Source organism: Stigmatopora argus, chromosome 7 (assembly GCF_051989625.1).
Source record: "Stigmatopora argus isolate UIUO_Sarg chromosome 7, RoL_Sarg_1.0, whole genome shotgun sequence".
In the NCBI taxonomy this organism is placed as follows: Eukaryota; Metazoa; Chordata; class Actinopteri; order Syngnathiformes; family Syngnathidae; genus Stigmatopora; species Stigmatopora argus.
Genome location: NC_135393.1, coordinates 6,259,499 through 6,282,276, shown reverse-complemented (window position 1 = coordinate 6,282,276; position 22,778 = coordinate 6,259,499). Strand labels below are relative to the sequence as shown.

The following is a 22,778-nucleotide window of genomic DNA, read 5'->3' as shown; positions in this document are numbered from 1 at the left end:
TTTTAACCGCACAAGGGTCAGTGTCCTTGGGTCTCAAAGTCTGATATACTTTTCTGTATAACCTCAATTATTAGCTCCAAGTTCTCGAACAGGGGTGGTGAACATGTGGCTCTCGAGCTGCATGCGGCTCCCAGCTTAAATGAATGCGACTCTTTGCTTCTTATCATATTTTGCATATAGTGTGGCTCTTTGCCTTGTAGTTAATGTGTTAACTCAGGCTAAGTTGCATTTAATTAGTATGTTGAGGATAGAAAGTTACCTTGAAATGAACATGTATTCATTTGTAAGGGGAAGAAAGTGTCAAATTGTGTTTGTGTGTGTGTGTGTATTGGTCTGTTTTGGCAGGTCACTGTGTCTTGTGGCTCTTTGAATCTCACATTTTAATATTTTTGCTCTTTATCTCTAACTTGTTCGCCACCCCTGTTGGAGAATATAGTTTGCCAGGTCTAAAATGTCTAGTATTGTTACACAAAAATGAGGAACTGTTTTTTTTGTGTGCTCACTGGACTGTTTCACATATTGAATTTTGAATTATAAACATCAATGAGACCTTACTCAGGTAGAGTAATTACTCGAATATCGCGATTAATGTAGACCAGACATGGCTGTGATAATCAAAAAATTGAAGTAGGGGTCACCCCTATTATAACTTTTTTTTACAGTGCTGAGTCCTAGTAGCAAGAGTGGTCTCTGCTTACGTGTTTCAGCATGGATTTTCATGCATGCATTTTTATGAACTTTAACAATTATATATATATATTTAAAATAATTTCTAGTGGAACAACATCGCTAAGTAGTGAATTTGCGATAATCGAGGGATTACTGTACAGTGACATGCACTTTACTGTCTGTCCAATATAGTGGAATTCGCCCCCCATTCCATTTTGTTTTGATTGACCCAGTCTGACAGCCTTCCAAAATCATAGAAGAACTGTAATATTTGTCCTCTTCAAATGAGTAAAACATAGCCCAAACAACTCCATTATTTAGCACGAGTGTGGCGGCAAATTTGTGCCTGTACCTTTAAGAGCAAATAAACAGATGGTGAGGAAGTGAAGAAAATTAGCTTTCGTTTCCCTTCGAAACTAACTTGAATTTTAAACCTGTGGCTCGTATGCTGAAAAACAAAAGCCTAGGCTTTTTTTTTTAATTTATATGCAGTGAATGAAAAGTTCCTCGGCTTTGGTGCTTCTGTCCCACAAAGCCAGCCGATTTGAGTGACCCGCCGCCCCCTGACTGCTTGACTGCGTCGGACACGAAAGTGGCTGTAAGTATACAAAAAGGAGGCGAGGTGAGAGCGCACGGCTCAATGTTTTAGTATAAATATAACTTTTTTGGGGGGGAAAAAAATTGGTACGAGTTTGAGTAGTTTACGTGTCTATGAAGTTTCAAAATGTTTCACATCTCCATAGACTCAACTCGGAAGGATTCAAGTATACAACACTTTCAATTTTATTTGCATTTTAAGAACTGCATATCTTCCCTGTTATAAATCATGACAATGGGGAAGTTATTTAGAGAAGTAAGAATATGTTGTTGTGTATGTAGCAGGGGAAGACAACAGCGAGAGGTTTTACAGACCAAAATATTTGACTTTACTGTTAATTCTTTCCACCTACCAGGAATAGAAACACAAAAAAATATGTTTCTTAGCATCTCAAGGTGTGCAAAATCAATGATAACATCTAAGAGCAACAAATGTGCTCTCTAGATCATTTTTATTTGTTAGAATAATGATTCAAACCTTTTAAATCATTATTAGTAATATTTAATTAAAAAAGGAAAAACATCTCTCAACATTTCTGGTTACACTTGCAAGGAAAATGCTATGCGACACCGTCTTAGTCCACAGTGCATTCTAAATTCTAGTAACTGAATCATTGTATTTAATCGCGACATTCGAAAAACATGTTCATGTAATCAGTACAATAACACCTTCTGGTTTGGAAAAACAACAGTCTCAAAATGAAATGGTGTGACATCTCCCCAAAACAATGGTACATAATATTTTCATTATAAGGAAAACAAAGCATTCAAGCAGGATTATAATGTCAACAAAGCAGTATTATAATGTCAACAAAGCCGTATTTTCAAATCTGCTGGTGAAGCCCCGACATAACAGTCTCATTTGGTCCTGCTGGGAAAAGTGTCCGTCTCTTTTCCCTTGCCCTTGAGAAGAGAACTGCGCAGGAAAGAGTCCATCCCTTGACTTGATTTATAGCTTTACTACTTATTGAAAAATGCTTACAACACATATAGAATATTACCTAATAATTCTAACATTATTATACTAACCAATAGATTGGAAGTAAAAGTCTATAACTCTGACCCAAACCCCATCTAACACCTGCGAATAGGAAAAAAAAACAGGTATTATTTATTTGTCTGTTTGTTGTTGTTATTTCTGCGCTACGTGGTGAAAGCTTTAAATCTCATTATACTTGTATAATGACAATAAAAGCATTCAATTTAATACAAGAAAAACTTTTGTTTGAATAGGTCAACTATCAGTTAGTATATATATTTATATATATATAATATACTATATATATAATATTATATATATATATATATATTTTATATATATACTATATATATATATTTTATATATATACTATATATATATATATATATATATATATATATATATATATATATATAGTAAGGCTTTTTTCTTTAAAAAATCGACATAGTATAGTAAGGCTAAGAAAGTCGGAGAATAAATCTGACTTCTGATTCGTTTCCTAGTTATTGCTGTGGTCCAGTGGCAAAAATATTGATTCAGAACTTGAGGTGGGAATCAGGAGTGAGTTCAATTCCACTCTTTGCAATTCACAAATTGTTTATTGAGGTAATGAAAAGGATAAATATAACTTCCAATCACTTCATTTCAGAAGTCACTGTGGTCCAGTTGCAAAGACAAACGGTCAGAACTTCTGGTGGACTCAAGTTCAAATCAGGAGTGAGTTCAATTCCACTCTTTGCAATTCTCAAATTGTTTATTGAGGTAATGAAAAGGATAGATATAACTTCCAATCACATCATTTCAGAAGTCACTGTGGTCCAGTGGCAAAGACAATGGGTCAGAACTTCAGGTGGACTCGAGTTCAATTCCACTCTTTGCAATTCTCAAATTGTTTATTGAGGTAATGAAAAGTATAGATATAACTTCCAATCACATCATTTCAGAAGTCACTGTGGTCCAGTGGCAAAGACAATGGGTCGAAACTTCAGGTGGACTCAAGTTCAAATCAGGAATGAGTTCAATTCCACTCTTTGCAATTCTCAAATTGTTTATTTAGGTAATGAAAAGGATAAATCTAACTTCCAATCATGTATAGGCGGGCCGCCTCGTGGTGTAGTGGGTCAGTCACCTGCCTGCGACATGGGTGTCGAGGGTTCACGTCCCGGTGTCGCCAGTCAACAACTGTATGGTGTCGGCAGTCAGCCGAAGGCTGACTGTCGAACACCACCAGGAACCCCCCCCTCCCAACTGTCTTCCGGTCAGCCGAAGGCTGACCGGAAATATTGTTTTGTTGAAAAAAATGACTAAGTCTTTATTTGAATGAAAAAAGGATTACCCATTTACTGAACTACTAGTGTAGTGATTAATCAAACGAGAGCGGGATTCGAACCCCATTTCCCACATGGCAGTCAAATCCACTAACTTGAGGTCTGTCTGACCCATTGTCTTTGCCACTGGACCACAGTGACTTCTGAAATGAGATGATTGGAAGTTATATTTATCATTTTCATCACCTCAATAAACAATTTGAGATTTGCAAAGAGTGGACTTGAACTCACTCCAGATTTGAACTTGTGTCCAACTTCAATTTCAACCCATTGTTCTTGCCACTGGACCACAGTGTCTTCTGAAATGATGTGATTGGAAGTTATATTTATCCTTTTCATTACCTCAATAAACAATTTGAGAATTGCAAAGAGTGGAATCCAACTCACTTCTGATTTGAACTTGAGTCCACCTGAAGTTCTGACCCATTGTCTTTGCCACTGCACCACAGTAAAGTTGGAAGTTGTATTTATCCTTTTCATTACCTCAATAAACAATTTGAGAATTGCAACGAGTGGAATTGAACTCACTCCTGATTCCCGCCTCATGTTCTGACCCAATGATTTTGCCAGTGGACCACAGCAACAACTAGAAGGTGAAGAATCAGAAGTCAGATTTATTCTCCGACTCTCTTAGCCTTACTTGCTATGTCATTTTTTAAAGAAAAAAAGCCTTACTATACTATGTCGTTTTTTAAGAAAAGAAGCCTTACTATACAATACCGTTTTTTAAGAAAAAAAGGCTTCCTCTACTATGTCGTTTTTCAAGAAAAAAAGCCATGCTATACTATGTCGTTTTTAGGAAAAAAAGCCTTACTATACTATGTCGTTTTTAAAGGAAAAAAGCCATACTATACTATGTCGTTTTTTAGGGGGGAAAGCCATACTATACTATATCGTTTTTTAGGGAAAAAGCCTTCCTCTACTATGTCGTTTTTCAAGAAAAAAAGCCATGCTATACTATGTCGTTTTTTAGGGGGGAAAAGCCATACTATACTATGTCGTTTTTTTAAGAAAAAAAGCCTTACTATACTATGTCGTTTTTTAAGAAAAAAAGCCATACTATACTATGTCGTTTTTTAAAGGAAAAAAGCCATACTATACTATGTCGTTTTTTAGGGGGAAAAGCCATACTATACTATGTCGTTTTTTAGGGAAAAAGCCTTCCTCTACTATGTCGTTTTTCAAGAAAAAAAGCCATGCTATACTATGTCGTTTTTTTAGGGGAAAAAAGCCATACTTTACTATGTCGTTTTTTTAGGAAAAAAAGCCTTACTATACTATGTCGTTTTTTAAGGAAAAAGCCTTACTATACATGGTCTTTTTTAAACAAAAAAGCCTTACTATACATGGTCATTTTTTAAGAAAAAAGCCTTACTACACATGGTCTTTTTTGTAAATAAAAAGCCTTACTATATACTATGTCATTTTTAAAGACAAAAAAGCCTTACTATACTGTGTCGTTTTTAAAGAAAATAAGCCTTACTATACTATGTCGTCTTTAAAGAAAAAAGCCTATACCATGTTGTTTTTTAAGAAAAAAGCCTTACTATACTATGTCGTTTTTTACGAAAAAAAGCCTTACAATACTATGTCGTTTTTTTAAAGAAAAAAGCCTTACAATACTATGTCATTTTTTAAGAAAAAAAGCCTTACTATACTATGTCGTCTTTTAAGAAAAACGCTTTACTGTACATGGTCGTTTTTTTTTAATAAAAAAGCCTTACTATACATGGTCATTTTTTAATAAAAACTCTTAATATACATGGTCATTTTTAAAGAAAAAAGCCTGACTATATATACATAGTATTTATTTTTTAAACAAATAAAAGCTTTACTTTACATAGACCACTTTTTTTTTAAAGAAAAAGCCTTACGATGTCCAGCCATTCAAGTCATTTTGCATGCCAGCTTTACGTTTGTACCAAATCTCGGGGTATTCTTTGCTCAGTTATGAAGCACGTCTAATAAGATGAATAAATATTTGACATTATCGTCGACAAGGAAAAAGAGTGTCGCCAAACTTTCGTCAAAACATATACTATATATTTATATATATATATATATATATATATTTATATATATATATATATATATAAATATATATATATAAATATATATATAAATATATATATATATATATATATATATAAATATATATATATATATAAATATATATATATAAATATATATATATATAAATATATATATATATATAAATATATATATATATATATAAATATATATAAATATATATATATATAAATATATATATATATAAATATATATATATATATATATATATACATATACATATACATATATACATATACATATACATATACATATACATATACATATACATATACATATACATATACATATACATATACATATACATATACATATACATATACATATACATATACATATACATATACATATACATATACACACACACACACACACACACACACACACACACACACATGAAGTCAACACCTACAAAGGCTGAAAAATGTTGTTGGGTAGAAAATGGTCAAATCAGACAATATTCAGAGTTTAGAAAATTGTGAGAAAAACCTTGGCCTGCTTTTCACTTTTAGCTAACCAAAAAAAAGGGAAATACAGTGGCCGCCTGACCAAGTATTCAAAGTATTCCCGGTCATGTTAATTCCATTAGTGTGCAAATATATTACATACTGTTAATTATAATTGGGATGAGCTTGTTCTTGTTGTATTCACCAGATGGCGGCCATGGATATACAGAAGGAGTTTAGAGAGGCAGATGACGCTTTAGCGCTTCCCTATGACACTGATAATGAAATGCTTGATGTGGGTGAAAATGACAACACGGAGGGTCGGGTGAGCTTTCTAATCCAAAGTTGTTGTTTTTTTTTTTAAATCTGTTTTTTTTATTGTCTAGAACTGGTCATAGTCAGACTTTGGGTTCAAGAAACTAATTCCTGCTTGCAGGTTATATGAATCTATTTTGACTCTCAGAATTTGCCACTGTTTCCCAAAGATGGAAGAGATTTTAGGTCCACAGGCAGAATTCAACGAAGAGGAGGAAGAGAAAAAATATTACAGAAGGAAGCGATTAGGCGTCATTAAGAATGTGGTGGCAGCCAGTACTGGAACCATGATTATGTACAGTGTATACATGGGTGAGAAGGCACTGTCCCAGTTTGAAATAAGTAAAATAAAGAAACAAATCCACAAACTAAATTGCTTATTCTGTGATGTGCATTGTTCAGGATTACTGCAAATGCAGCTTATCCTTCATTATGATATGACTTATCGTGAAGTCAAGTACAGCAACCTTGGATTAGAGAACATTGATCGGAAGATGCTGAGGGGGATCAATCTCACACCCATATTTGGCCTTCTTTACACCTCCATTCTCATCAGGTAGACACCCACAATATGCAATTCTTTAAATTATACTACAACCTGTTGGTTTGATTTAAGGTTTCTCGGGACAAAATGGATGATGTTTTTGGCGTCGGGGGTCTACGCGTTTTTTGTCTCTACCAATTACTGGGAGCGTTACTACACCTTGGTTCCATCTGCTGCTGCTATCGGCGTGGCCATTGTGCCACTGTGGGGATCCCTTGGAAATTACATTACAAGGTGAGCATGGGTATTTGTTTAACTGTGCTTTTCAAGCCAAAGGTGAAAAAATATTGAGCCACACTCTTATGAAATTAGATTTTGAATTGTAATCTTTTGGGTCCAATATAAATTCTACAATCAAATGAAATGTGGAATATTAGGATTTTAAATAAGTGCTATAGTTTAGTTATATACTTGACTTCATTTTACAGTGACTAACAACAATCCATTCTGCCAAATTATGTTTTAAATATATTTTTTTATTAGTTTTTAATGGGCCCTGATGAATTTGAGTGTTTTAATAGAGAATAAAAATAAGAGAAACATGAAATGATGCAAAGAGCCACTGTATATATACAATATGATAAGAAAAAAAAGAGCCACATTCATTTTAGCTGGGAGCCGCATGTTCGCCACCCCTGTGTTAGGCTATACATTTTACTGTATTTTTATGTTGGCCCCAATGTTGCTATTCAATGAATGAGGTTTTTGAAACACTGCCTAAAACTTTTATTTGTAACAAGTCATACTGACACATAACATACACAGGATGGCACAACAGTATTACGAATACGTCAACTTCCAGGAAGAGGATGCACAGGAGCAGAAGAAGATTCCAAAAGGAGCTTGCCACAGATACATCATCATTTTTCAGTCAGTCTTCAATATCATCTTTAATGTGAGTCCATCAGTCATGTCACAGACATAACATTCATACAACTTTAAGTGTTCCCAGTTTAATATTTTTCAACAGTACAAATGATAATTCTCATTCTAGAACTCTGCAACTATTGCATTCAAATAATTTTGGAACAATGAAGCTTTAAGAGACTTTGTAGCAGTGGTGTGCCATCAGGGCCTTCAAGGCCTTCTCTGCTGGCCTAAGAAATATCTGAATCATATATTATATTTTGTCCATCAATACTTATGAAATAATTCCAAATTGTCTATTGGCTTCCTTTCATTGCTTTCCCGCTGGTTGCACTGCTTCCAGATGTGTGTTTTCATATTGAAGCATTTAACCAATCACATTTCAGCCATTATTTGTTGCCAGGGTCAGAAATCTGCCGCAAGGCCTTCACAAGTAGTTCTGCAGGCTCTGCAGTTGGGAAACATTTTCCTTTAGTTGTTTCTATATATTTGTAGTCAAGACCATCCAATAATGACAAAGTAAAGTGTCGCCACTTCATGGCCTAGAGGTTCGTTCACCTGACTACTATGTGGGCAGCTGGGGTTCGAATCCCAGTTGGGAAACAGTTTCCCTTAATTATTTCTATATATGTGTAGTCAAGACTTTCCAATAATGACAAAGTAAAGTCCAGCCACTTCATGGTGTAGAGATTTATTCACCTAACTGCCATGTGGGAGGCTGGGGTTCGAATCCCATTTGGGAAACATTTTCCGTTAGTTGTTTCTATATATTTGTAGTCAAGACCTTCCAATAATGACACAGTAAAGTGTGGCCAATTTGTGGCGTAGAGGTTCACTCACCTGACTGCCATGTGGGAGGATGGGGTTCAAACCCCAGTTGGGAAACGTTTTCCCTTAGTTGTTTCTATATATTTGTAGTCAAGACCTTCCAATAATGACAAAGTAAAGTGTGGCCACTTCATTCACCTGACTGCCATGTGGGAGGCTGGGGTACGAATCCCAGTGTTGTTTGACTGATCACAACACTATGTAGTTCAGTCTATGGATGATCCTTTTTTCATTAAAATAAAGACTTAGACAGTTGGGGGTGGGGGGTTCCTGGTGGTGTTCGACAGTCAGCCTTCGGCTTCGAAGTGGCCACACCTTACCTTGTCGTTTTTGGAAACCCTTGAGTACACACGGTTGCTTCTTTTTAAGAGAAAATGACATGAAAAGGAGGATGGATTTTGGTGAGTAAAATATGGCTATATTCCTAAATAATATTTCAATTGTATGAAGTTATTATTGATGATTTTTTATGTGTCGCAGCTGTAGCTGCAGTAGAGGTTTTATAGCCATAAAATATTTTTTGAGGGTTGGATTTATTCCGACAGCTGAAGGCGTCGCTAGGAAATTCACGGACCGCCACTGCTTTGTAGCCTAGTTCAATGAGAGAAAGCAGAAAACTTTGTCTATCGTACCGTCATGGTATGGTATAAAGATTAATTTACCAAAACAAAACCATTCTACAATAAAATGCAAAATAATGAGGACTCTGAGATAATTCCTTTATGTTCAGCAGATGATTTAAAGCACGCCAAATTATTGTACTTATCTGGATCTGACAGTTTAAGAAATACACGTCACATATACAGTCATACTTCTACTTACGAATGCCTCTAGGTACGAAAGTTTCAGGCTATTTTTTCTATGCAAATGAGTGACTCAAGATACGAAAAAGATCCAAGTTACGGAATCCCTCCAAAAGTAGATGCATTTCCTTATCCATTATTTTATTTTGAATTCCCCTTATTAAGCGATTAAAAACTGAACAAATGCAACGTGGCACATATTTTTACATACTACACACACACACACACAGGGCACGTCTAAAATGGACTACAAAGTGGACGGCTTTCGACCCTGGTATAATGGCCTCTTGTCGCCATCTAGTGGACAAACACGGATATTAATCTATTACGGCCGCAGAGGGAGATATTTTAGCGGCGCAGCGCACATTTTCATATGCATTATTTATTTTAAGACATTAAAAAATCATTTCGTTATAATCTCTCATTTTTGTGTTTCCTCACATCTTTCATGCAAAATTAGGACACTAACCAATTTTAAAGGGTTTTGTTGGTAGTTGTGTGAGGACCGTAGGACGAATTAGAGAATTTACATATAAAGTACACCTCTACTTACGAAATTTTGAAGTTACGAAAAAAGTCTTGGAACCAATTAATTTCGTAAGTAGAAGTACGACTGTACATTTGAATTAGTAGAATTTATTCAAATTACATTAGTACGCAATAAACATTTATTATTTGCTACTATTATTTATATCTTTGTATACAAGAACAAATATTTTGATTGATCTCTATGATATTCTTCCCTGTCTTTCACCAGCTGAGCTTCATCTTTGCGCAGTTACCCATGTGTCTCATCCTCAACGACTACATAAATGACCCTTTCCATGTTCTGTTCAAAGTCCAAAACTGTGGTAAGTCACATTGGTCCTACAATGTACAGTAATACATTTCAAATTTAATATAATCATGTGTCATCTTACAGTTGTCGCTGTATATGGAGTTCTAAGCTAGTATTCCAGATGGTGTTGGTAAAACCTTCTTGCTTGCTTTCTACTAGGGGCCAATATCAGTGGCGTGATTCCTGGATTAAACACGACTGTATTGAAAAGTCTACCGCAGTCCATGAAGCTGATCATTGTTGAGAGCATCTTCATGGGCTTCGCATTCCTTTCCATGATTATAGTAAGTGCTCGGATTTGTGACACAGATCAAAAAGGTCTCACAATCAGGGAATTGTTAATATGTTAATAATACTGTGCGCTAAGCACGGTTGCAACAGTGCTCTGCTGCAGCAATAATAGTGTTTTGGAGAGGAATACCAATGTAAACATTGGATTGCCACCAGTGTTGGGTTAGGAGAACGTAATCACGTCATCGTTATGTTGCTACTTACTAGTTTCCCATTCTTTCAAATGTTTACTACTATTGTTTTACTTCATTCAGTTTCTTGTGCTGTGTGGCGCTGCATACCGCCCAACAGAGGAGATCGACCTCCGCAGTATTGGCTATGGAAATATTTTCCAGCTTCCTTTCAAACATTTTAGAGACTACCGCCTACGTCTTCTCTGCCCGTTCTTTATCTACAGTGGATTGGAAGTTCTCTTCGCCATCACTGGACTCACTTTGGTACAGCAGACATTGAGATTTACTGTCAATTAGAATAGTGGTGCCTTGACTTTGATGTGTTCTATGCCCGTGATTTGAATAACTCAAATCAGTGTTCCACATTGAGCATTAAATATACTATATTTTACTAAACACAGAGTAGAAGCAAACCTTTTCAAAAATGCACTTAAGCTTCACAAAGCTTGATCTTTATAGTGTTCATTTGTTTTGCCACTTTCGACTCACAGGTAGAAATGATTGTAATACTCTTGATTTGTTGACATCTTATGGCCTTTATATCCATGCTTCAGCGTAGTACGGAACATAACAAAAAAAATCCTAAATGTGATTATGTGGTTCTAAATTTTAATTTAGTGGACATCCTCAACAGAACTGTCTAAACTATCTTCTATCTAGTTAGTGAGTACAAATCGGAAAAAAAACTCTGTTTATCGCTGATAAAGCAGGAATGAATTGTGATAATCAAATTCATAGTAGGATTGGTTTTAGTATGTTTTTTTCCTCATTGCTGTAAATACTGATAGGAATTGCATACCAAAACCTGCTAAACGGCTTTAAATTGTGCGACTGGATCACATTGTGTTCAGACATTTCCAGATAACTCTTAGGGCCCCCAAAAGTCAAGGTCCCACTGGACAATACAGCTGAAAGAGCAGACAATCATACTAGATGTATTTATTTTCTCTCCATACAGTCCTATGGTGTATGTGCTTTGGGTCTAAATAAACTATGGCTCTTGATGATGGTCTATGGGCTCTCCACCTCCGGCTTCTCTTTCCTGGCCCTGTTGCTCCTCCGCCTTCCGCGGTGGGTGTGTCTATATGGAGGAGCTGCTGTTCATTTAGTACTATTGGTGGTGCTCATGGTGTTTTCACCAACACCACAAAAGGAAAATCAAGAGGCCACTCTTCTGGTGATTTCTATGCTGTGGGGACTCGGTTCAGCCCTGAACAAGACCGGAGTCAGCAGTGAGTAGCACCTGAAGTATATAAAGTATGTGCTTTGTATTCAGTATGAACCTCATTTTTGGTGTGTCTCTTTCAGTTGTGCTTGGCATTTTATATGCTGAGGAGAAAGAACGTTTAGACTTTGTCTACACAATCTATCACTGGTTCCAAGCCATTGCCATCTTTGTAGTTTACCTTTGGTCAGATATGCCAATGAGGGTAAGTAACTGGATGTCAGCGATAAGGAATAAGGAGTTAACATGCTTAGTTACTGTCCTCAAGTATATTTGTCATGGGTCTGGATTTTAAGTGAGCATTTAATATATACATATACATATATATATATATATATATATATATATATATATATATATATATATATATATATATATATATATATATATATATATATATATATGTGTGTGTGTGTGTGTGTGTGTGTATAAATTAATTACATATGAAAAGTTTTTAATGTAGAATACAAATATGAAATGGGGGAAAAAGGCAAGTCACAATTGGAGAATATTTCACTTGCCACTATGATGAAGTTTATCTCTTTGGGGGTAAATAATAGTACACTGAGGGTTTTAAAAGTAATTAATTGTCCAGACACCATAAAACATGGTTCCTACATTGTGGGAGGTATACTTGAAAATTGATTGATGACAAATACGTTGTGTTATCCCAACCCATCTCCCATTCGCGTGTGGTCATTCAAAAATGCTCACTAAAAATCCCAAACAGAACAGTTAAGTTTTTTTTCATATAGTTTTATTTTTCGAAATCTTCATTTTCATCGTCTAAACATTTTCATGTAAAAAGGTAATACAATGCACTTTTGATGGGGGTTGTTTTTAGTTTCATGAGAGTTGGGAAGAGACACTAGCTGCTGTTGATTATATTTCCTTTTTTAATCTTTTCTTTCTCTCTATGCAATTAAGGCTAAACTCGGCATCCTTTTAGCAACTTTACTGCTAGCCTGCTATTGCTACTGGGTGATGGAGCGCCGCCTGGCCAAGAAAGTACGTCATAGACTTCCCCGTATCCCACGACCAAAGCACAAGGTGACCAGACTCGCCCCATTATCTTCTACAGTGATTTACTAAACTAAAATATTCATCCACTAACATGCATCACTTAAGGTTTATTATTCTCTTGGTGAGTAGCCAAAATGTATTCATGTTTGTCTCTCCAAGAAATAGTGGGAATTATGGGAACCTTGGTTTAACAAACCTCAAATTTGTGAGGTGTTGTTCTGGTTTGTTTTTCCTCTGGTGGACCTAGGGATTCCGTGACCGGACGTTTCGTCGAAAGACGTTTGGTCCCCGGACGTTTGGTCCCTGGACGATTGGTCGACCGGACGTTTGGTAGAACGGACGTTTGGTAGAACGGGTTCGCATGCAATTGATAGATTTTAACATTGGGTGAATAGGGATTTAATGACTATTATTTAACATTGAGTGAATAGGTTTAGGGTTAAACAAATGAAAGTCTCGTGACTCAAACCTCCGAACCCGGCGACCAAACGTCCGTTCAACCAAACGTCCGGTCGACCAATCGTCCGGGGACCTAACGTCCGGGGACCAAACGTCTTTCGACGAAACGTCCGATTACCAGGGATTCTAGCAAAGATGTGTAGACATTTTTCTTTATATATATAACCAGTGTTTGACATAAATGCTCATGCTTTTGTACCATATAGTATTTCCACTATAACACTGATGTGACCAACAAAAAGGCAGTTCTTACCCGACAGGAATGATGTAATTTGTTCCCACAGGTCAAAGGTTATCGCTATCTGGAAGACGTTAATTCGGATGAGTCAGACTCCGAGAAAAGCGAGGAGGATGACGAAAACGACGTCAAGGAGATAGAGGAAGAGGAGCCACTGGTGAATGATTTCGGAGTGGAGAACATGGAGGCCGGACGTCAGGATGCTGGCGATCTGGGAGCTGACTCACTCCGGGCCAGGAGGAAGAGGACAGAAAATCACCACCAAAGGGAAGAGGAGGATAGCCATGTGAATGAGTGCCAGAAGGAGTGAATATAGTTGAATTAAGAGAGGGCGCTTGACAGGAAGGCGATTTGTCATTTCATCATTCGTAGTTTTCTATGAATGTAGTGCTTTTTTTTCAAGCTGTAACTGTGTAATCCGAATTGTAACAAAGTGTTGTGAAAAATTGCTATATGTAGATTGAAAATGTATGTTCTGTATTTCACTCAGTTTATTTCTTTTGAACAACTTGACTTTAAGAACCTAATTTCATGTGTGTTGAGCATATCTGGGGTGGGGGGTCTACTAAAATAGGGAAGTACATTTAAAGACCGGGCATATTGTGGATTTTAAAAATCCTTCAAAGTGACCTGTCTTGGTTTTTATTTTATTTTATTCATAATTCTCAATGTCCTTTTTGTCCTTTACTTGCAAGATATGTTCTTTGAAAATGGCCAGAATGCACATTTTAAGCTTATTTGGTTGGTTCTTTTTGCTTGCCGGTGAAAACAATTATTAGTTCAGGGCTGACTGTTCCAAAATTAAATATTTCATATGTAACTATATAATACTTTACCTGAAGTCTGCTTGATCACTTTTGGCTTGACATCAGTGATTTAAACACTTGGTCTCACACTGCCCACATTTATTATAGGTATATATATTAATTATATTTTGGCCATCAAGACTTTTTAAATAATTCAACATTTTCTGTCAGATTCCTTTCATTGCTTTTCCCGTGGTTGCGCTGCTTCCAGATTTGTATTTTCATATTTAAGCATTTAACCAATCACATTTCAGCCATTATTTGTTGCCAGGGTCAGAATTGTACCTGGAGTCCATCACAATCAGTTCTGCAGGCCCTGCAGCATAAAATAAGCGTGGATATAACTGTTGCTTTAACCAATCAGATTTCGAGTTTGCGACACCAAGGCCTTCTCACAGGCGTAGGGATATGTCATCGCTTTCACAAACTATGATTGGCTAGTTATGAGCGGAGTAGCCAGAGCTAACAACTGTATCTGTGGCGAACTGCACAAGCAAATATATTGTTGTGTTGATTTAATAGCGGAGGAGAAGAATTGATATGGTTGCAGATTTAAATACACGTTATCATAAAAACAATGAATTTTTTGTGTCTATTTTAAATATGCATGACCAAGGTAAGAGTTCAAATGGCCGCCGCCATTTTTTTAAATGGCGGATGAGCCAGGAGCCAGTTCGGGAGTGGACTGCAGAGCACCTCAGAAGTGACGATTTACCGAAGAAAGACCTGATAAAGCTCTTACAGGACGATGCAGCGCATTCGGTACGTTGTCATTTGGGGATTTCGAAGCCCCAGTTCTCATTTTAAGAGTGCTTTTTGACGGGAGCTGTGCTGTAGCCCCATGTGGATGGAACCGAAAAATGTTTGCAAACAAATTGGCTACATTGCGTTACCTATAGCTCTTTATGTTTAAAAAGAAATCATTCCATTGTGTGTTTCAGTTCCTCAACGAGCACAGACTTTTGGGAAGAATGTGGCCAAAACGGCCAAAAAGGAGCAGCTTGTTGACGCCATAACGAGCTGTTTGTCAGCCAAGTGAGTCATTTTCTAAGTAGTTTCTATTTTCTCTATTCGTGTAATAATTAAAAGTCAGCATTCAGTATTTAAGGATTTGCTCAATTAGCTTTTTTTTTTTTTAAATTATCATACGTTCAAAATTTGAATGAAAACACTAACTGGTCTGGTGTTGATTCTTAATAGCAAGAACCTGTGTGGATAACTCGCACCCACACAAGTGCCATCAGTGGAGGTGTAAGGAATAAACAGTACACTTATAGAATATACGTATACCTTTACTTTCTTAAAGGAAGACGTCAGACCTTTTCAATTTTAGTTTTAAATGTGGTTTGGACAAAACCTAAGTGAGACATTCATTATTCATTCAAGTTTTCAACAATAGCTCAAGTTTAAACAAATAACAATTTTTCCTCAGTTTATGGAGAGAAAAATGGAAACAATGATATTTTGGAGTATTTATTTTAAAAATGAATGGATTTGAAATGATTGACTGGAAAACCTAATCCAGGATGAAATAACATGGGAAATGAATGTGGATCATTTGCGCATCAAAATGGTTGAATAAGCAATTACATAATCTCGCTGTAGTGTTTTGTAGAGGTTTAAAGCCACGCAGACGATGGAAGAGGTGACAAAGCAGGTGAAAGCTGTCAAAATCAATGAAGACCAAAAAGGTCAAGGCAGAAGTTGTGGATGAGGTAGAACTGTGTTTCAGGTTATTTAATTTATTATTTTCATGTAATGTGTACTAAACCTACTCCTCCTGTATCTTGCTTCTCTTCAGTGTCCACCCAAGTTTGCCAAATCAACGCTAAAGAAAGTTGACAAGACAAACTTCCAAGAAGAGTGACACGATGAGCTGCTGGTATATGGGGACATCCCCTCAGGTACTTGTCGTTATAGAGCAGGGATCTCAAATTCTGGTCCTTGAGGGCCGCTGTCCAGTATGTTTTCCATATCTCCTACCACATCTGAATCAAATGATCAAGATCCTGATTATTTGATTTAGGTGTGTTGGTGGAGGATTAAATAGAAAATAGACTGGATAGGGGCCCCGAGGACTGCAGTTGGAGTTCCCAGTTATCAACTCATCTTTGAGTCTCTCTGCCTCTGAGCAAAGTCATCAGAGGGATATTTCTACTATTTCCTTTTAAACTCCTATGGCTTTAATGTTGCTTGCTTTTTGCAGTGGGATAAAGGACTGCTGACTATGAGCAAAGAAAGGAGAGATGGCACCTGAGTGGGGTTTTGGGAAGAAGTGTCTTCCTGATGACAGGTATCCTCTTGAAGTATGGCCGAGGTATGAAATGCATATATAGGGGACTAAATTTTACCAATGTGAGCATGAGGTAAAAAAGAGTATTTCTTCCGTTGACACCATCGCTTTAAGACCGGCACAATTTTCCATCAGAATTTTGAAACTACTGCTTTTCTGCCATTTAGATATCATGTGGGTGTTCAGAGTAATGGTATCATTATGTGCTCAGCAACTTTTAGTTGGAATTACCACCCTTCGGTGCACTGTAGTATATACAGATTTTGTATGGCACATCTTGCGTGTAGTTTAGAATGTTCATTCACAGGAAGCGGAAGTCATATTTACCTTGATTGGCCCAAACTGGAGTTTATATAAATGGAAAAGGTTTTATTGATGGACAACAAGAGTGACGCTTAATGGAGTGATCAATGGGTGTTTTTGCAGTCAGGTGCTTTAAAAAGCCTCGTTGTCCATCCACCGATTGCATTCAGAGGAGGGGATGAAAAGAGATGAAAACAAAGTAACAAATGCAACACCTAATGCTATCTTTTTTTGTCTGGTGTTGAATCCACCTGAGAAACCTCTAACGTCCAGTGTGCTTTTTTGTTCATCTTTTTATTTATTTAGTGGAAATTGTATTTTAATAAAATTTTTATAGATATACACACATACATATTTTAAAACCAGTCTAAAAATTGCTAGAATAGGCATTTTGCTCATTTAGAAGTTAATTAGGTTTTAAGTAGAGAGCTACAATATGAAAGTCTGGAGCCTGGATGCTCTCCCATTGCTTTTGTGGGTTTTCTACAGATACTCCAGCTTCCTCTCATATCCAATAAAATAGGCATGGTAGGCTGATTGCTTTATGCACTTTGTCCATTTGTGTGATTGTGTGTATGAATGGTTGTTTTTCTGCACTGCTTGTTGTTACCTACGATAAGCTACAGCAGCAGAGGATAAGTGGTTCAGAAGATAAATATACAGTGATTACTCCATTTTACATTGCATTAGTTTCATAGTTTCTTTAATGCGACCCAGACCCTTTAAAAAAGTATAAAAGTATACACATTTTGTATGATATTTGTATGCAATTGTATGTGTATATACAAAACAAAAGATAAGGAAATTATTTCTTGAGCATTAAAGAGACTTTTTCCACTGGGGTGAAAGTAAAAGTGGCAGCTGAGTAAACGTGCGTACAAAACACACACACACAAACACAACTTAATCAGGCAATTAACCAAATGAAAGGAAGGTGAAAGGAGATGAGTCTCTTCAGACCACATGAATGAAGTGAAACGACTTATTATTTTTTTTACCAAAGAAGTTGTTTTTTTAGTATTTGTGATCCTTCTTAGTGTCAGGCAACACCAAACTGAATTAGCATTGAATAAGCTATTTCTATGTCTCGTTTTTCAAAAGTTCTCTTCAACAAGTGCCACTTTATCCGAGTGAATCAGTCAAATCAAGTGACCTCTGTCTTCATCAATAGGTCAAGTAAAATGGTGTTTGTCAATAGTCGTTTTGTCCAGACTAATACAAACATTGAAAGTCATCAAATAAAGTAATTTTGTGGGTGAATATTATTTTTTCTGTGGGTATATATGAACCACATTACTACCACCCTAATTGCATAAATGGCTCCTGGTTTCCTCTGCTGCAAACATACACCCCTAACAACAACAACAACAACAAAAAGCTAGAAACAATGTACAGTAATCCCTTCACTCTACTCTGATAATGAGAAAATGCTTCCTGCAAGCAGTGAGTCTCCCGAGTTGGAGACCGGCATTATTGCTTCTGGTCTCTTATTACTTTTCCGGTTAATGTTTGCCTTGGCGAGAACAGAACTGCTTCACTGAAAGGTGTAATTAAACAAATTCAATGAAGCATTAAAAATGTGCATTTCAAATTTGAACCTGAAAATATCTTAATTTGCGCCTGTAGGAGAAGCTTTAAAGGTCATTTGCATATTATAGGTTAGTGCTGCAGTATTCTGACTGGTTACAATATTGTGACCGATTGCAACCCAATCAAAGCGGGGAAGAGATGTCTAAGAAGAAACACATGCAAAGAAAAAAATGATCAAGGAATATGCTGCATGTTAAGGTGTGAAGTATTTGGTCTCGCAATACAACAGTTTACCTTTTGTCCTTATGTTTACATTACGAAAAAGCTGCTAATCCTTATTGGTCACTGAAGGAGGCATCTGTTGTATTGCTGTTATTCTGTTTCAATTCCATGCAGTGTGTTATGGAATTAAAAAGAATAGCATACACGCTTTAAATTTCTGGCTAATGTCTTGCAATGGAGCCACCCGATAGTGTAGACTGTAGTGGTTCTTCTGCCTGACTTTGGCGCGGGCAGTCTGGGTTTGATTCCCACTCGGTAGCAGTGTGATTGTGAGAGTGAGTGGTTGTCTGTCTCTCTGTGTGCTATACAACTGACTGGCGACCAGTCTAGGGCTTAGTCTGCCATTCGCACGAAGATATATGGGTTATGGTATGGAAGATGAATGAATGAATGAATATCTTGCAATGTTACTTCAGTGATTACACATGATGTTCTTTCCTCATGTTTCCATTCATTTAGTAAAGTGACCAGTATGTCCTACAGGAAAACAACCTTACACATACTAATTCTGCTACGACAACGATTCTGTTACACCAACTACGTTCAACGTTGTTTTACTTCAAAAGTAATATTTTGTGTATTTAAAAGGTTGCCATTTCTCCCTTTCCTGTTTTTTTTGCTTCCCCCAATATGGTCCATGCTCCCTCCTCCCAATATTGTGACAAGAGTATTCATTACAACTCCAACATCTTTACAAGGTATTTTTTCCTTTGTTCTTAGGCTGATATGCACATTACAGACCAAAGCATTTTCATTTCTGGCACAAAAAATCCATTTCCTCTTTGAGTGGTGAAGTGGCGGAACATTCACATGACATTAATGCTTGGTTATCATTGTTTAAAATGGAAAATGCGTCACTTTCATTTATGTCAAAATTGCACCCAAGGATGAATCAAACTTGAGGAGCGTGTTGAATGTGGGCCTTCAAATACAACCACAGGCACGTGTCTTATTATCTCAATATTATAATTAGTCGAGTCATTGTCAATAATCAATCAATAAAAGCCCACTTACGCTTGGCAGACTGTTTGATACACCTCACACATTTAACCTGATTGGTTTTTTTAGCTGTAACCATGTAAAACTAGGGGACTGTGTTTCCCAAGCATACTGTTATAAACCTTACGTTATGTTGCTATTCCTGAGTTTCAAGAAGTGAAATTTAAAAAAAAAAAAAAATTCTCACTTTGATGACGCCAATCTCAAAGTGTGGCAGACATCCGCAAAATCACATGTCTCACGTTAAGTGTTAGGAGTGTGTAATACGTAGAATGAAAGTCAGCATCCTTATATATCGATTCGGTGAGGTGATACAGACGTGTTTCCTAGTAGCGACTCAGGTAAACTTTTCTAGGTTTTTCTTGTGGTACATGTCTCCTCTTGGTTGGATGCTACAACGGTAGTAATAATGTGAACCCAAGTTCTTGTTTTTGAATAAAAGTATCGTAGTTTGTATGACCTTTGCGAAAAGGCCTTTATAAAAAGGTGAAACATTGTGTATAGAAGTGATAGGAGTGTAAAACACGGTACTCTGACTTTTGGTCGCCGGACTCTTGGTCGCCGGACTTTTGATCGCCCGGAAGGGTATTGATAATTACCATTTAAAATTGTTGCTCAAATTCCCTAAATACAAACTGCGAATTATTATTTAGTCATACTTAATGCCCTATTAATTATTAGGCTAAAGAAAAGCTCCAAATGTCCCGTATTTTTAGTGTTTTGTTGGAGAACTTGTTAAGACCCTGACTGACGTCCCTTCCTAAGGGGACAACTCATGTACATACAAACTCTTATATACTCACACGTCCGCTCAGTGAAACTGCTCAGGGCCATTGTTGGCTTTTATTGATGCGTAGACCGTGTTGTTTTACCTTGTTTTGTCGCCGGACTTTTGGTCGCCGGACGTTTGGTCGCCGGTTGTTTGGGTCCGGGCGACCAAACGTCCGGCGACCAAAAGTCCGGCGACCAAAAGTCCGGTGACCAAACGTCCGGTCACGGTAAAACACAGCATACAACAGCCTTTATGAATAAAATAAATAACAATGCATGCAGCATGCACAAAAACAAGTGATTCAACTGAACAGCAATTAATAAGACAATTGTTATACAATTACTATCCATGGGTTACTACAGTATACTAACTGTTTGCAAGTAGTTCGGATCCACCAGATATATACTTTAGATATGGGTTTGTGAATGTTTTGGAAAAAATAAATACCTCACTTAAAATAAATAAATACATTCAATTGTACCGTTGGTTCTCACATTAAACACAGTTCACACTGTTTTTGAGAACAACCATTCACATTTGCATTACGGAAAATATGGAATGTTCCAATAACCCACCATGCATATTCCCGGAAAGAAACCATGATGCCACTAGAACGTGCAAAGCCCACACAGGAAAAACAGAACCCAGGTTTGACTATGTATAATACACCCCGTATTATACATTTTAACCCTAAGCATTCATCCCACATGAGATTGAAACTATGATCTAACACAAATCAATTATTTGCAAAGTTTAAACAACCATTGCCATCCAACTTGTTGTTTAGTTGAAAAGTAAAGAGTTATAGTTATCTTTGCCACACTCAAAAAGTAATTAAATTACTTGACTAGTTATTCAATAATGAAACTAACTATGTTAATATACTTAAAAAAAGAATATAAAATGATGATTTTAAGAGTTTTTGCTGTGCTGTTGCACAGTAAGAGAAATGACAACTCCTTTCTAAGATTGTGAAATGTAATTTACTTAAGACAGGCAGAAATTTTGATAGGCATCTTTATATTCATAAAATTGTCTTCAAAACAAAAGCTGCCGTGCAGTATGATATAAATAAAATAAAAATAATAATCAACTGAAGATTAACATTGGAAACCAAACTATTTTCAGCCTCACCCCAAAAAAAAAACGATGTAAATTTACCTCACATATGGCCATTTAAAATAAATTAATAAAGGCTACAGGGTCGTTAAACATGGAGAAAATGTAAGACATTACGTTATTTGTTTCAGCAAAAAAGTAGTTTCGTTATGTAACGTAACAAATGCCCTTAGTTCGAACACTGCTCACCAAACATAGGCAGACAACCTATGCAATTAGTGTGTGTTTGTTTGTGAGAGGGGAAATTAATTCTAACTCTGAATTAAGTCAAGTATATTTGAGTTGCTTACTATGCAAAACCAAATTGTTGCGGTTGATTTCAATAATTAGTCTGAAAATTAACTCAACAGATGTGTAAACATGTTTGAAACTTCAAAAAGGCCACCTATGATTTGAAAAGATGACTCATAAATATACCATTAGAAACCTTCAACCTTCTTAATCATGTGGAACTACACCTGTGAGGCCCAATCCCATTTCACTTCAGTCTATAAATACAGCTCACTGCCTCCTGCAAGGTGCTATGAGACCACCCCGATGCAGCTAATTCTGTGTCGGGGGAGTATTGACGTCACCACCGAGACACACGCGTACAGAAACACAGCACAGTCATATTCATATAGATGAAACATGAGTGGACTGCAGTAAAATCCATCAGGCAAAAAGCTATTGCTCTTATTTCAAGCCGTCCTTCTGATGTCTCTGTAAATTTGGCAATAAAAAACAAACAAACAACAAGTGTTGAGAGTTTTTGGAAAGCTTAAGGCCTCTTGACAGTAGATTTCTGCTAAGTAGAGAGCCAAATGGAGGCCTGCTTCCAATTCCTGAGCCATGCTCTGAGTGATGCTACAATTTTCCACCCATCTGGTGGTATATGTGTTCTGGCTGCTTTGGCAGCAGGTGGTCGAAGCCTTTCAAAGGAAATGTAGACACTGCTTCATGTTTCCTACCTTAATTACC

The 22,778-nt window shown here is 36.6% G+C and overlaps 2 protein-coding genes and 1 long non-coding RNA gene across 3 annotated transcripts in view; 1 reads left to right on the top strand and 2 right to left on the bottom strand.

The window, feature by feature from the left end:
- Positions 1-22,778, bottom strand: part of LOC144077093 (prostaglandin D2 receptor 2) — a 184,212-nt gene that overhangs the window by 85,442 nt on the left and 75,992 nt on the right. The gene's annotated exons all lie outside the window — the stretch shown is intronic.
- Positions 304-14,547, top strand: unc93b1 (unc-93 homolog B1, TLR signaling regulator). Its single transcript, XM_077605768.1, has 13 exons — positions 304-1,267; positions 6,319-6,435; positions 6,596-6,737; positions 6,828-6,981; positions 7,042-7,203; positions 7,735-7,864; positions 10,225-10,318; positions 10,465-10,589; positions 10,851-11,033; positions 11,728-12,001; positions 12,078-12,199; positions 12,922-13,044; positions 13,761-14,547. The coding sequence occupies exons 2-13, from the start codon at positions 6,319-6,321 to the stop codon at positions 14,022-14,024; spliced, it is 1,890 nt and encodes a 629-aa protein (XP_077461894.1). The 5' UTR covers positions 304-1,267; the 3' UTR covers positions 14,025-14,547.
- On the bottom strand, positions 3,542-4,283 carry LOC144077856 (uncharacterized). Its single transcript, XR_013301119.1, has 3 exons — positions 3,961-4,283; positions 3,805-3,872; positions 3,542-3,716 (listed from the first exon to the last, which is right to left on the bottom strand). It is a non-coding gene; the product is annotated as an uncharacterized LOC144077856 (long non-coding RNA).